At 43.0% G+C, this 13,622-nt stretch overlaps 1 protein-coding gene across 1 annotated transcript in view; it reads left to right on the forward strand.

Moving 5' to 3' along the window:
- The window catches only part of HIRA (histone cell cycle regulator), a 1,376,152-nt gene that overhangs the window by 1,015,945 nt on the left and 346,585 nt on the right, over nucleotides 1-13,622 (forward strand). Inside the window, exon 19 of the mRNA XM_069620059.1 lies at nucleotides 3,618-3,779. Coding sequence (XP_069476160.1) covers nucleotides 3,618-3,779 — 162 coding nt within the window. The remainder of the gene's footprint in view (nucleotides 1-3,617; nucleotides 3,780-13,622) is intronic.

A 13,622-nucleotide genomic window follows, 5' to 3' on the forward strand; every position in this document is an offset into this window, starting at 1 on the left:
CCAACTGATGAAAATCATTCGAACCCACTCAGTCTAACAGCCTACAACTACACAGATGACACACAACTGATTGTGAAGACGAACACAACCCAGGAACATTGCCTCAACAACTACCTGACAGACATCTACAATTGATGACAACAACCTTTCACTGAACCCAGCTCAAATTTAAATAATGCTTTCACCCACAGCAATCCACGCAGTCAACCCACAACTGGACTGGCCAGACGATATGGGAACGCAGCTAGAGACTTCCAACGTAGTAAATAACCTAGGAATACTCATGACAAAGGACTATCCCTGGTACCGCAGGTCAACGCAATCACCAAAAAAATGCTTCACAATCATATCCTTGATACTTACAAGAATTGACCATGCAGACATCCTCTACCTAGGAATGCTGGAAAGACTCACCAAGATACTGCAGCAAGTATTCTATTAAGATTAAACAGAAGAGACCACATCACCCCAGCTCTGAAATGCCTACACTGGTTACCAGTAAAAAAAAAAAAAACATTACATTCAAAGCACTCTGCATCACCCACAAAGCCTTGCACAGACAAGGAGCCAAATTCCTCCAAGGCAATATCTGCCGCTGCTGCCCAAGAAGGGACCTAAGATCAAGCAACAACCTACAAAAGGAAACTAAACAATAGGAAAAAAGGAAATTCAGATGAACAGCATTCTCATGTCTAATTGAAAACCTCTAGAACACCATGCCCATGGAAATTAGAACCCCAGAAGGAACACATCACCTTCAGGAACTGACTCGAAACCTGGTTATTCAAGAGACGATGACAACTGCAAATCGAAACATTAGCAGTAATAATATCAAGGACCAAAAAGAAATACACTAAGGGACACGGTCACAGTTAACAGCGGCAATAGCTTAGAGGACTAGAACACTGCACCACCTGCCCACACCCCAACCACGTCCAGCAACTAGTCTTAGCTATGAAAGCAGGCCGCCCAACCAATGGATATATTTTAGGGATAGCACCACGCCCAATTATACACCGAGGAAATGCAGACAAGTGAACCACTAAATCCCTAGCATCCCCATAACAGACCCACCCACAGCCAGGGCCACCCGACAGAGCACCTTCCCCGCTGTATTTAGAGCTCCTGCTAGGTACCCTTTCAGGAACCGACCGACATCAGGTCCGCACCCAACGGCCACAACTAACCTGGATGAACAACAAGGAACACAACTAGGTTGAACCACCCACCTCTGACCATAACCACAAGGGAAGTCAGCACAGGCCTAGAGAGGAGGTGAGATGGGCTGACGAACCGCAGCCAAGAATATTGGTAGATACCATTATGCGGCAACCAAAGAGTCACACCAGAGGCTCCACCAAACCGACCATTTCCTAATTCATCTCCCCTTCCTGCTCCTACAAAATAACCGACACCACTACACTACACTAGACTATGGGCTACCCACACTACGAATAAACACACCAAGAATAAATGTAATGTTCACACCCTACCATCTCTGAGATAATGAAAGCACACCTAGAGGGAACCCCACGACATAGTCAATAAACCGTGAACTACACAATTACACACAGACACAATAGATAGTCATACACCAACAGCCACCCGTGTCTCTGGACTCCTTATGGATGCTACTAACCAGCATGCACAAACACAATCCACCCCAACATCACACGACACACACATCCAAGGACTGAGTCTTCCCATACGGTTACAACACACAGGGCCTCCCAAACCAACTCCCACATGCAAATCAATGCTCACAGATGCCAGTTTCTCTTGGTTCTGAACCTATAATTTCATCCTATCCCCACTAACATCCCCACCCCCTCTCTTGCAGAGCCACACGATTGCCTGGAGACTGCCCATGGGTGGTAGCAGTGCACAGTATAAATCAACATAACATAACATAACATGGGGCCAGGGCAGTGCATCAACAGTATAGTCTTCCATGGGGGTGGTGCCCGTGGGGGAGGGTCACATGGGAGAGGAAGCCCCTTATGGTATTAGTGACGACTATTCCCAGAGAATGCTGTATTCCACTGCTGTAGGAGACCCGCCCTCCTTCCCCAAACCAAAGTCTCCTTCCTTGTGTTAATATTGCTATTGTGAGACTAACCATGATAATATATTAGAGCTGACCAGCAGCCCTGGAAATACCAAATGCTTCCTATATGGCTCTACTATAAACACTGTGAAGAAGATGATGACCAGGAGCATGATAATCACTCCCCAGAACTGGAGTGAACGGTCTGGTCTTTCACTGTGTTTGATTGGCCCAGGGAAATTCAAAACTGCAGAGGGAAACTGAGAGAGAGAGAGCCACCTTCCAGGGAGGAAGTTTGGGAGATGCCGACCCGGCTTGCAGGGAACAGCAGCAGGGGACGGCGAGCACCGAGGCGAGTGGGAAAGAGAAAGCCGTCCAATGAGGATGAGCTCCTTTGCACACTGCCCGAACAAACCACTGGGCATCCCCAAGTGTGACCAGCTGCCTGGAAAGCAAAGCCTGATCCAGAGAAGGCAGAAGGGACTGGTCAATAAATATCAATATATAAGAAAACCCAACTTAAACAAGAATTGAATGGCTCTTTATTAATTTGACTCACCGCTAACTATTTTTCAACTTAATTTTCATAAGGAGTTGGCGCATTGGAGTGACATTTTCGCATATCGGAAATTTAATGTAATCAGCTTGTATAGTAGCCACACAAATATATAGGAAACACTCATGCTGACAACCCCGTTTCTTTCTTCCTAATGTAACAGGAAGCACTAACTAACATAAAAATAATAGATTGAGTTGTCGCCAAGGTTGAGCTTAGTTTAGCTACAAAACAAAGTTTATATAAGCTAACACTTGTTGAACTTACTAAAAGAGACTCCTGGCCTCTTGAAAAGACGTTTACTGGGATCTGTGAGATTATTGGCACCATGCCCTGCTTTTCTTTCTAGTGAAGGACATTTTAAGGTTAGTACCTTATTTATAAGGTTTACATGGTGTTTGCTACTCCTTCATTCTAAACCTATTAGTTCTCCAAATCTTTTCTATTTCTCTGGTTCTATATCCGTTATTCATTTGCTTTGCTTAACACTCTGTATTTGAAAATATGTGTCTAACTGTACTTAATAGTGAAGTGTTTGTAGTCTTAGGTGAATACCTTGAGATGGATGTGTACATAATAGTAGTGAATGTTTTAGTGTCTAAAAAAGTACTATTTGGATACATGCTGCCTAACTTGTATTATTAAGAGTGCTGTGTATGTGCTTAAGTGAACCCTTCACCACTCACATGCCCTCCGAAGTCTAAGCCGTGTTTCTTATCTACACAACCCAGATAGTTTGGATAGACAAAAGTGTTTGTCTCTGTTTATCAGGATTGTGTAGCCTGCCAGACCACTGGGTTGATTCTGAAAATCAGTCTGAACAGTCATGATTTCCTGCAAACAGTGGGATCTCTTTCTTCCTGGTTAGTTATGATTATTATGTAGGAATAGTAGACTCTTCTTTAAGCGACCAACATTTATTTATAAATGATGAAGTAAGTGTTGTATGTGCCAAGAGTATGCTTTTGACAATGGGTATAGCCTTTAACCCCAGTGTGGTCTATTTCTCCTTAGTGAGGTGGTGAGTGTTGCATGTGAGAAACGGACACTCTCTGTATTCTCCGGCTGTGGACGGCGCCTTCTACCCCCAATTGTATTGCCATCTCCCATCTCTACGTTGCACTGCACAGGTTCCTACGTTATGGCTCTGACAGCAGCTGCTGCCCTCTCAGTGTGGTGAGTATTCCCGATCTACTGCCCTTGCATTTGCTGAATGCTGCCCATCTCACTTTTTCAAGTTCATCTGTGACCTGAGCACCTGTAGCCTACCCCTCATTTGTGATAAGTATGCCTAGTCTACTGCCACAGTTTGGGGTGAGTTCTGCTAGCTTCCTTCCTCCCAGTGCGGTCAATACTAGCCTACTCGCTCCATGGTGAGTGTTGGGATGTCAAATTCCGAAATATTTTGAAGTCATGGAAACATCTTTTTTAAATTTGTCTCTGAATAATAATGTTTTGGGGGGGAAATTGAAATGTATAAAAAAAACATTCTAAGCACACTTTACAGATTTATATTCTTTGTTACTTTAAGAACATAAACAAATTGGGCCACATAAGTATACCAGTGCGGAATTAACTTGCAGGTAATTCCGTTTACCGGCACATTTCCGCACTGGCATAGCCCCTTCCCGCCACTTGTAATTTGCTAGTAATACCATCAGGCCAAGTGGCTGGACCGGTATTGCCGCTTGGTGGTATCCTGCCGGATTTACCGACGGGGTGCCACCAGACTTGTAATGAGGGCCATTGTGTATAACTTGGTCTCATTCATCTGTCCGTAAATTGTTTTTATGATTTTTAATGAAATTGTATGATTGTAATAATGCTGCTGTTTTATGATGTAGTCTTACATTAATGTTGTTAAATAACAGGTCTGTCCCTCTATTTTTTGTCACAGGGTGTGTGTGTTCAAACAGGGATCTACAATACCAAAAACGCAACAAGCAACACATGTTCCACATGTTGTGATTTCAAAAACAGCAAACTTGTGAACCTTACAGCTTTTTGTACTCCTATTATTGTATATTGAAAACTCCGGACTATTTCACTAGAAAAATATGTAATTTTAATGTTAATATTTGTTTTTCAACACATACACACATTTCTTCTGATTTGATCCTTCTTAAAAAAAAACACATAACAAGCAATCATAAATAGTGTGTGCAAAACAAGGGGTTAGTAAAAGTCCTGTTTTGATAAAATACAAAAGATTTCAGAACTGCCGCAAACCTCAGTAGGGAGTATGATATTTTCAAACATTTACTTTGAACATTGTTGTGGACATGAGGTGTGATTATTTATTTCAATATCATCAGGTTTTGTCAAACCACTTCCATTTTATAGTCCTTTCTTTTAATATACCATCATATCTTTCAACTTCCCTTAAGATAAATTATTCCATCAAAAACCAATTTTCTCAAAAAACATTGATTGGATAAAACACTATCAACACTTAAGCATTTTCGGCCCTTCATAGCAAATCCACGGTTTTGTTGATAAATACGTAAGCCTTTGTCAGGACAAAAATAGATTCTATAAACATCTCCAACAAATTATTTGGCCCCTTGGCTACTTCATTGGTTCTCTTATTCTCTCTTAGGTGGAGTACAGCCTTTTCTCCGTTGCTGTATATTATCCCTGAGTTTCACAGCAGACTCTTTCTGTTCTTCTTTGTCTTAATATTTGGGAGCTATATCACCAGCTTCTGCATATTCAGTGAGCGTATGGTTTTCAACCAAATTTCTTCCATAATCTGCATCACTGATGGTTTCCCTCTTTGGGGAGCCTTCTGTCAAAGGTCTGTCACAGGAAGCGCCTAGCCACCCCAAAGAGGGAAGCCATTGTGATGAAGATCTGTAACTCATCTTGATAAGGCAGGGATGCCAAACCAGTTTTCATCTCACCTGGCCACCAGAAACATTCTGAAATCCGAGTGAATACAAATCTTCAAAACGCTGTTTGAAATTTCTAGAGAAATTGAGGAAATTACCAAACTCCAGAATCGGGCCATTCAAGCTTTATCCATCAAACCAGGAAAGCAGCCCTTTTAAAAAAAAAAAACGAAGTCCCCCTATCAAGCTTGTATTTAACAGTATTTTAAAGATTGCTAGTCAAAATGGAGCTAACGCGTCAAGGCACTTTGTGTCTGTTTTGTATTAACATTCCTGAAACCCTGTTCCACGTTATTTTTACATGTAGCAAATCTAGAGTACCCAGGGAAACATCTATTATCCCACCTTTAAAATCGAGTGGCATAAGGCAGTGTAGGCCTACTTTTAATTGTCTTTATGGGCTGATTTGCCACTGATCTCGTGGGCATTGTCAACATTTCTGCAAGCAGTGACGATAATATGGAGTAAACACTTGCAGTAACTCTGATAATAACGAGTAGGAATTTCAAAATAAGTATTACTTTTTCTTGGTGTATTAAAAATTGTCAACCGATCTTATTCGCTGGAATAATTTGTTTTGTGTTTCTTTTTGGTTTGCGTAACTTATGTATACCCAAATGATTGTACTAATCTAATTTCTATCTTTTGTGGATCACATTTATGTCACTGTATTGTGAAATGTGCTCTTTTAAACTATCCTTGTTTTTAAATATGTATTATAAGTTATTCTCTTATGGATAGTTTATCAGAGTTAAAACATTTTGACTTACTGGCATAGATCCAAAGTAATTAACACAAGCAAACAGGCACTGAATGTTTCTTCCTTGTCATGCAACAATGGCAGTGCCACCTGGAGGCAAAACCTGTGTACTACATACCGTAGTGGTACAGGGATGTACTGTACGAATATTATAGTTTATTTTTATTACTTGGTTATTATGAAAAGCGTTTGGGGAGTAAGCTTAGTAATAATATTTCTTATGGGAGACACCATGATTCTACTTACACATGTGGATATTTGCTATATAGTTTGTTGTTTCTTAGCTGTAATCTGGAAAAGCAGGATAGCATGCCTACTAAAAAAGAAATTGGGGCTCTTCAAATGTTAACATTTTGCATTTTCATTTCCAAACACATGTGGGTAAAGGCCTCCCTCTGATGCAAAAGAATAACTTGTGCAAACATGCTCTGTGACCTAGGAATTGTCATGGTTACGTGGAGATTTAGAATACACAAAAATAAGACTGAGTGTATCTCACGATGTTCAACACATGAACTCAAAATTGCAAGGAAAAAACTCTGGGGTAGGAAAAATCCTATTTTTCTAAATGTTTGTTTTCTTTATGGGCAGTCTCATAACTTATTGAGTTCTAGTAGCCTGCTGTCTGTCCCTCTGTATGGTGGGTACTGGCTGCAAACTCTGTGTGCTAAGCACTCATACTGAAATGCTTCTCCAGGATACTACCGTTCTGTCTTCTGTGTTGTGAGTTGCCCTTAACGACTACATATGTCTGTTTGGTACGTACTCACACCCACTGCTGTCTAAACCATAAATACAAATATGTGTCACAACTTCCCCTTGGAATCTATTTCTTTTTTTTTTTTTTTTTTATTTGTTCTAGTTGAAATTAATCAACCTTTCAAAACAAAATTTAAGTATAAATGCAACGATATTCACACATTTAAAACATTGTAATACACATTATACAAAGGCAAAAAGGAAAAAGAAATATAAAACATACATAGCAAAATTATGCGATACCATAAAATCAAAATTAATCCAACACATCGCAGGTTTAGCTAATCATTAAGTACCAGAAAAGTGAATCAAAATATCGCAGCATCAATTCATTCTGATTCCAATTCTAAGTGTAAACTTTGCAGGAATCTATTTCTACCCTTGGTTCAATTGCAGCAACTTTATAAACCTGGCTTTTGTGATAGATAAAATGAGATCAAAAGCTGGTTACTCAGTGAACAAAACTTGTAATTCTTTATTTTTCTGTAACAGCAGCTTTGGATGGTGGGTTTGACTCTTGTACTTGATTAGAGTCTACACACCTCTTCGTTAAGCAGGCTCTCAATTCTGGTCTATGATTTCAGACTCCCCTTTCAGGGTTCAATTAATGCCAAATACATTGGCAATTTTGTTCAATCTGGAATGTTTTACTCTCAGTAAGATAGGACATTAACAGTTCAACGAGCTTTGGTGTTTAGGACTTTTTTGCATTGTGCAATGGCTTAGACAGGAGGAGGTTGTGGGCGTTAATATATTATTTTCCCACACACAGTAGTTCAAACAATTAACATTTGGGTCCACTCTTGCCTATCTCACTTTCTGACAGTTCTAAAGCTTATTTCAAGAGTGAGCACAGTGGACAGATGCTCAGACGCCACCCTTTTCTGGTGAACAGGGAAAGGCGATAAGGTCTAGCAAAACCCTATTAAGACAGTGTGACTGGGCAGTAAGACTTCGGCTTTCGGGAGTGTGAGAGTGGCAGAATGTATAAACCTACAAATATCTTTATTAGGCCTCAAACAAACTATTATCAAATAAAATCACAGGTACGTGAGGCACTACACATAGACTATCAGAAAAATGTACATCCACCTTGAGGTGCTCTTACTAAAGAGCAGCAATACTTCCCTTTCACAGTTCGATCACAATTATGAAACACTGTATAGTAAACAAAGGTAAGCAAGTTTTCGCTAGAAGCAACTTCTCCATATTCTTTTGACCCCTAACCTTTGTACTTTTGTTTTACACACTTTCCTAACTTTTTACAGTGAAGTCTCCACTGGGCTTTTACTCACATGTTAGGGGGATACTGACCATAGTCTTGTTAATTTGTTGCCTGTTTGGGTAACTTTTGGTCATTGCACAATGCATCTTCCAACGCAGTGCAATAGGGTTTATGTTTGTGTTATCCTAGACTCCACTCAAGGGATTTATTGGGTACTTAAGATGTGCTAAAGGACAAACTGGTGGCCACAGTTACTTTTTCATACTTTTACTGATATTATTGGTTAGCCTTATGACATTTATCACGTTTAGGCATTCCGCAAGCAGCTCAAAACATTGCTTTTCTCCCAAGTGTCGTATAGGTGATCGATGCATCCCTCCAAACTCTTACCTTCTCTTTACACACACCCTGCCTGACTTTGCTCCCAGAGGACGGTTCTACTGTCTGTACCGATCAAGGTGTGTTAATAATCGTAACCAGCACCTTGATGCCTGAGGGTTTAGCACGCTTTAGCAATGTTAAAAAAAGTAATAAAACAAACTGTGGCTAGAGTCCTACAATGGCCGTGCCACAAGGTTTTCGTTTGTACCTTGGCCAACTTGTGTTTTTGCCTTCTTCCTACCCCTTCAGGTCAGCAAAATCCTTGAATGATCATGCACTTGCCCGGGAAACACCAAGATTTTGCAGGCTAGTGCAGGGCATGTGTGGGAGGAGCCAGGTAGTGGGTTGGGACTGTCGGCCTAATCCACAACCTGGCTCCCGAAAGTGCATGCAATCATGAGATCCACAGTGGTACCTGATTGGACCACTACTAGTGTGCACGTGTGAGGCAGATCTTGCCATTGGAGGGCTGAATCTGAGCACTCACCTAACTTTGTATAAGAAGAGGAGCACTGCAGCCGTTCCAGCAGATCTGAAGAAGGAGCCAAGTATCCTGAGAGGCTGAGTAGAGTAAGTTCAATCTATTCCGCTGCTGTCTGTGAGATGCCCTGCTTGGTGACTGATCTCGGAAGGCCTTCAATGGTGCTTCAACCCTTTAGAGTCGTGGAACCAACCATTCCCGACATCTCCTGGTAACCCTGCAAGTGAGCCTGTTCGGAACTGTGCCTGGGCCATCCAGTGGGCTGTCCAGCTCAAATTTGAGCTACTGCCGTAGGAGTGCTGTCTTCCTGTGTTACGACCTGGGGCTTTGGGGATTGCCAGCTTATCCAAATTTCGTCTTCCCAGCACATTTTGGTAGTGAGATAGACTGCTGCGTCAGACCGCGATAGCTGAATCCCCTTGTGTCGCCGTGCAACGGTCACAGAAGAGCAGTTCCCTCGTCAATTCCAGGGTCCTGAGACGTGCTGCAGTGATGTATTTTGCATTCTTCCTCCAGAAACGAGTTCAAGAGCTCCTGTGGCCAGCTGGACCCTTCTCTGTACCTGCAATGTCGGTGCATCTGGGAAACGAAAGAGGCGGGAAATGTACCTCTGATGATCACTTCCAGATCTGCCAAGTCTGGACCAAAACCGAAGTGAGGGTGTTGTGACAAATCCCAAGGTATTGTCACTGCTTTGAATGGGGAAGCCCCCTCTGGTGAGGCCAGGGTGGTGAGGCCGCTACCTGATAGTCCCCCTCGGGGTGGTACTCAGCGGGAGGACCTCATGGGAAGTGAGATCCCCCATCTGAGGCAGTGACCACATAGAGAAGACGAGGTACCCCTTTAACCCTCCCACCTTTACTGAAGCCCCTTATCTGTGCCCTCCACCAAGTACCGCAATGTACTGTTGTAATACCTCTCTAGTGGAACCCATTGAGGAAAATAATACTTATACAGTATTCAGTGGCAGTACTGGGATGAGGAAGAGGACGCAAGTTGTAAAGATTAACAACAGGATGGAAGGCACCTGCTCTAGACTTTGTGAAAGCGTGATTGGTCAGCTGTCATTCAAAGGCAGAGTGGGGAGCGAAGGATGGTGTCTTCGTTCACAGCTCGGTGTGGACCGAGCACTACGTAAGTGAGCAGACACTCAGCAGGGAGAAGTCGATGACGCGCAGGAATAATGCAGACCCATGGAGAACCGAAGAAGATGGAGGTAGACCATGGGAGAGGAAACTTACCTGCCGGTTACTGAGACTGCCGCGCGGACATCAAGGCAACGGGAGACCACAAAAGGGACCGCAAAAGTTCCAGCTGAGCCCGAAGAGCCGCCACAAATCCTGGGAGACCTACGAACAACCGGAGAGACAAGGCCAAATCCCTACAGGTACAAGGTTGGCTACTCTAAAAGTTGGGGGAACCCAGGGAAGCGGACTAAAGATAGAACACTTACCGCGGTTGAGAGTCCTAGTGGAGGGGGTCTGGGTCCCCAAAGAACTTGGCAGATATAAAGGACACTTACAGACCTTGGCAGGAGAGTTCACTAAGGCTGTGGGTGAAAGTGAATGCAGATAGACAAAAATTGGGAAGTGAAGAGCCTGGTGTACCTTATTTGGCAAGAGAGTGGGCCAAGAAGAGGGTTATCGTGAATAGGGTCTGGGACCCACAACAAGGGAGAAGAATAATAGCAGCACAGCTTGGGAGAAAGAGCCTGGCTATTTTACCTTGTTGCAGCCCTGAGATGCAGGTCTGTTCACAAAGAATAAACCTTGTTGAATACTAGAAAGGCTTTTGGGGAAGGGAATTAACCCCCAAGCCTAATGAAACTTATGTTTGCTTTTCTGCACCGTTTTTTTTAAACTTTCATTTGTAACTTTTGTGTTGAACTATTAGATCGTGCTGCATGTCAGCAATCAAGAGACATTTCCCTTTTCACCTTTTTCATAAGTTAAGTTGTGAGGGATAGGATAGGTTTTGGACACAGGACGGTTGATTATAATTTGGACGTCCTGACACTGACAGTATCATTAGTTAGTTTTGTTGAGGTGGGAAAACCCCTCAAAGATAGAGCTAGTGAGGACTTTCTCCAGCCCCCTCCCCCACTTATTTTGTTTTGATTAACAGTTTTTATCAATCAGTATGCCACCCTTGTGTCTGTTTCTTACTCCCAGGCACTCACATATGGCGTGAGAAGTGGGATACTTAACTGGTTGATGCTAACTGGGGACCCCAAGATTAAAAATAAAAAATCCAAATTGGACAAGATAAAAGATTGTTTTTTCTCCCCCTCTCTCTGTTAGTCACCATTAGGGATACTGAAAGGGAAGAGGTACAGTTGGAGGTTTCCCCAACTGAGCCAGGTATCAACATCAAGCAATCACGTTTCGCGAAGTGGAAGATCCCCATATCCCAACAAAAACTCTTGTATCAAGGGTGACCGTTAATTGATAGGACCAGGTTGTCTGACTCGGTCATAGGACCTGATCAAAAGCTGAGGTTAGTGATAAAACCCACCAAAGACCTTTCCCCAATAGGGATTTTGGGTATAACGCCCACCTTGGAAAGATCTAGAACTAGACATACTGCCCGCTAGTGGTGGTGGGACTAGTTCCGAAGAAAAGGGCGAGTAAGACTCCACAGTCATATTTGACACAACCCTGGAGAATGAGGAAGTGACCCGGAGATTCGGAAGAGGATATTTTTCTTTTTGAGCCATCCATTTTTTTCTCTCCTCTCCCAGCTCTCTGGTGGAGGAAAACCCAACCCACTAGGTTTAACTACAGATTTAGAAGTCCCTTATCGTTTAATTACCAACATAAATAATTTGGATGCTCTGCTGTAACTCCTGGTGAGCCACCGAGGGGAAGCAGATTCCAGGACGGTATTGCTAGGATAGTGTCAGCCCAGCAGAGACCGATACTTCCTCATGGAATCCTACAACCCTACAGGTAAGGAGAGGATTTGGAAAATTTCTTTTTGAACTTTGAGCGTCTGACACAGCAGTTTCATTGGGAGTTGAACTAAAGACCTGTTATTTAGCCCCATTATTAAAGGGCCATCTACAAACGACATACCAAACCCATAACACACCAAGGGTTACAGCCTATGACTAAATTATACCGGGTCTATTACTTAGAGTGGAGCAAACAGAAAATGTCTATTGGAATAAGCTACGAGAGATTAGACTGAACCCAGGAGAAAACCTGTAGAATTGGGAGCTAGAATCCAGAGTACCTTATCCCTTTTGGATAGCAAAAAAAACTCTCCAAGAGGTACTTGGAGGCCTTGGCCCTGGAACAACTTGTAAATAGTTTGCCCATTTCTCTTCAATGGCCCATCCTTCAGATGAGCTAGCCTACTATGGCCTTAACAGTAGAGGTAGCTCAGAATCACGCCAAGGCCAATAAAGGTCTAAGGCTTCTGCACAAAGCAGATGATGGGAAGAGAGAAATAATATAGGACCTCAGACTTTTTTTCCCCCCATAATGAAAGATTCCGGGGAGGGATAAAATTAACGAAGGGCTACCCAAATCTAATAAGGTATGAATTCGGGAGCCAGAGAAGGAGGAGAGGAGAACACCAATCATACGACATAGAGGACCTTTGGAAACAGGAGAACACAGAGTATCAGCTATGATAGATTCAGGGAGCAAGCAAATGGGGTGAGGATTGACCTGATTGACACTAACAATCTTAAACGGGGTAAACTCATTAGAGTTACCTGTGTCCACAGTGACCAGGAAACTTATCATATGGCCCCACAGTCATTAACATTAGAGTCCGGACGACCTGAATAGACTCAGCGGTCATTCCCGGCCTGCTGGAGCAAACTATTATCGGGACTGATTTCCCAAAGTTTGGCAAAATTGTAAAAGATATTAACAAACCAGACATAGGGTATTCTCCTGTAGAAACTAGGGAGGAAGAAGAGTTCTCACCAAATGCACCCAAATGGAATTGGAATATGCCCCTTAACCCTACCTGTAAAAAACTAGAGGAGGCTGTTGAAAACACAAGGAAAAGGGTATGGGACGAATCTCGAGGTATCGTCATTGCTTGGACAGGGAAGCCTCCAACCTATGAGGCCAGGGTGGTGAGGTCGCTACCCGATAGTCTCCCTGGGGGTGGTACTCAGCAGGAGGACCTCATGGGGAGGGAGTACCCCATTGGGGGCATTGACCGCATAAGCGGAATACAGTACCCCTTTAATGCTTCCACCTTTACTTAAACCCGTTCGCTGTACCCTCCACTAAGTACCGCAATGTACTGTTGTAATACCTCTATAGTGGAACCAATTGAGGAAAAAGACACAGAGTATTCATTGGCAGTAGTGGGACAAGGAAGAGGACGTGACTAAAGAGATTACCAACCGGTATGAAGGCACCCACTCTAGCCTTTGTGACAGCGTGATTGGTCAGCGGTCATTCAAAGGCAGAGTGGGAAGAGAAGGCTGGCGTCTTCGTTCACAACTCAGTGCGTACAGAGTACTTTGCAAAGGCTGCGCAGACACTCAGCAGGGAGA

The sequence above is a fragment of the Ambystoma mexicanum genome, chromosome 10, assembly GCF_040938575.1.
Source record: "Ambystoma mexicanum isolate Mex_15411 chromosome 10, UKY_AmexF1_1, whole genome shotgun sequence".
Taxonomy (NCBI): domain Eukaryota; kingdom Metazoa; phylum Chordata; class Amphibia; order Caudata; family Ambystomatidae; genus Ambystoma; species Ambystoma mexicanum.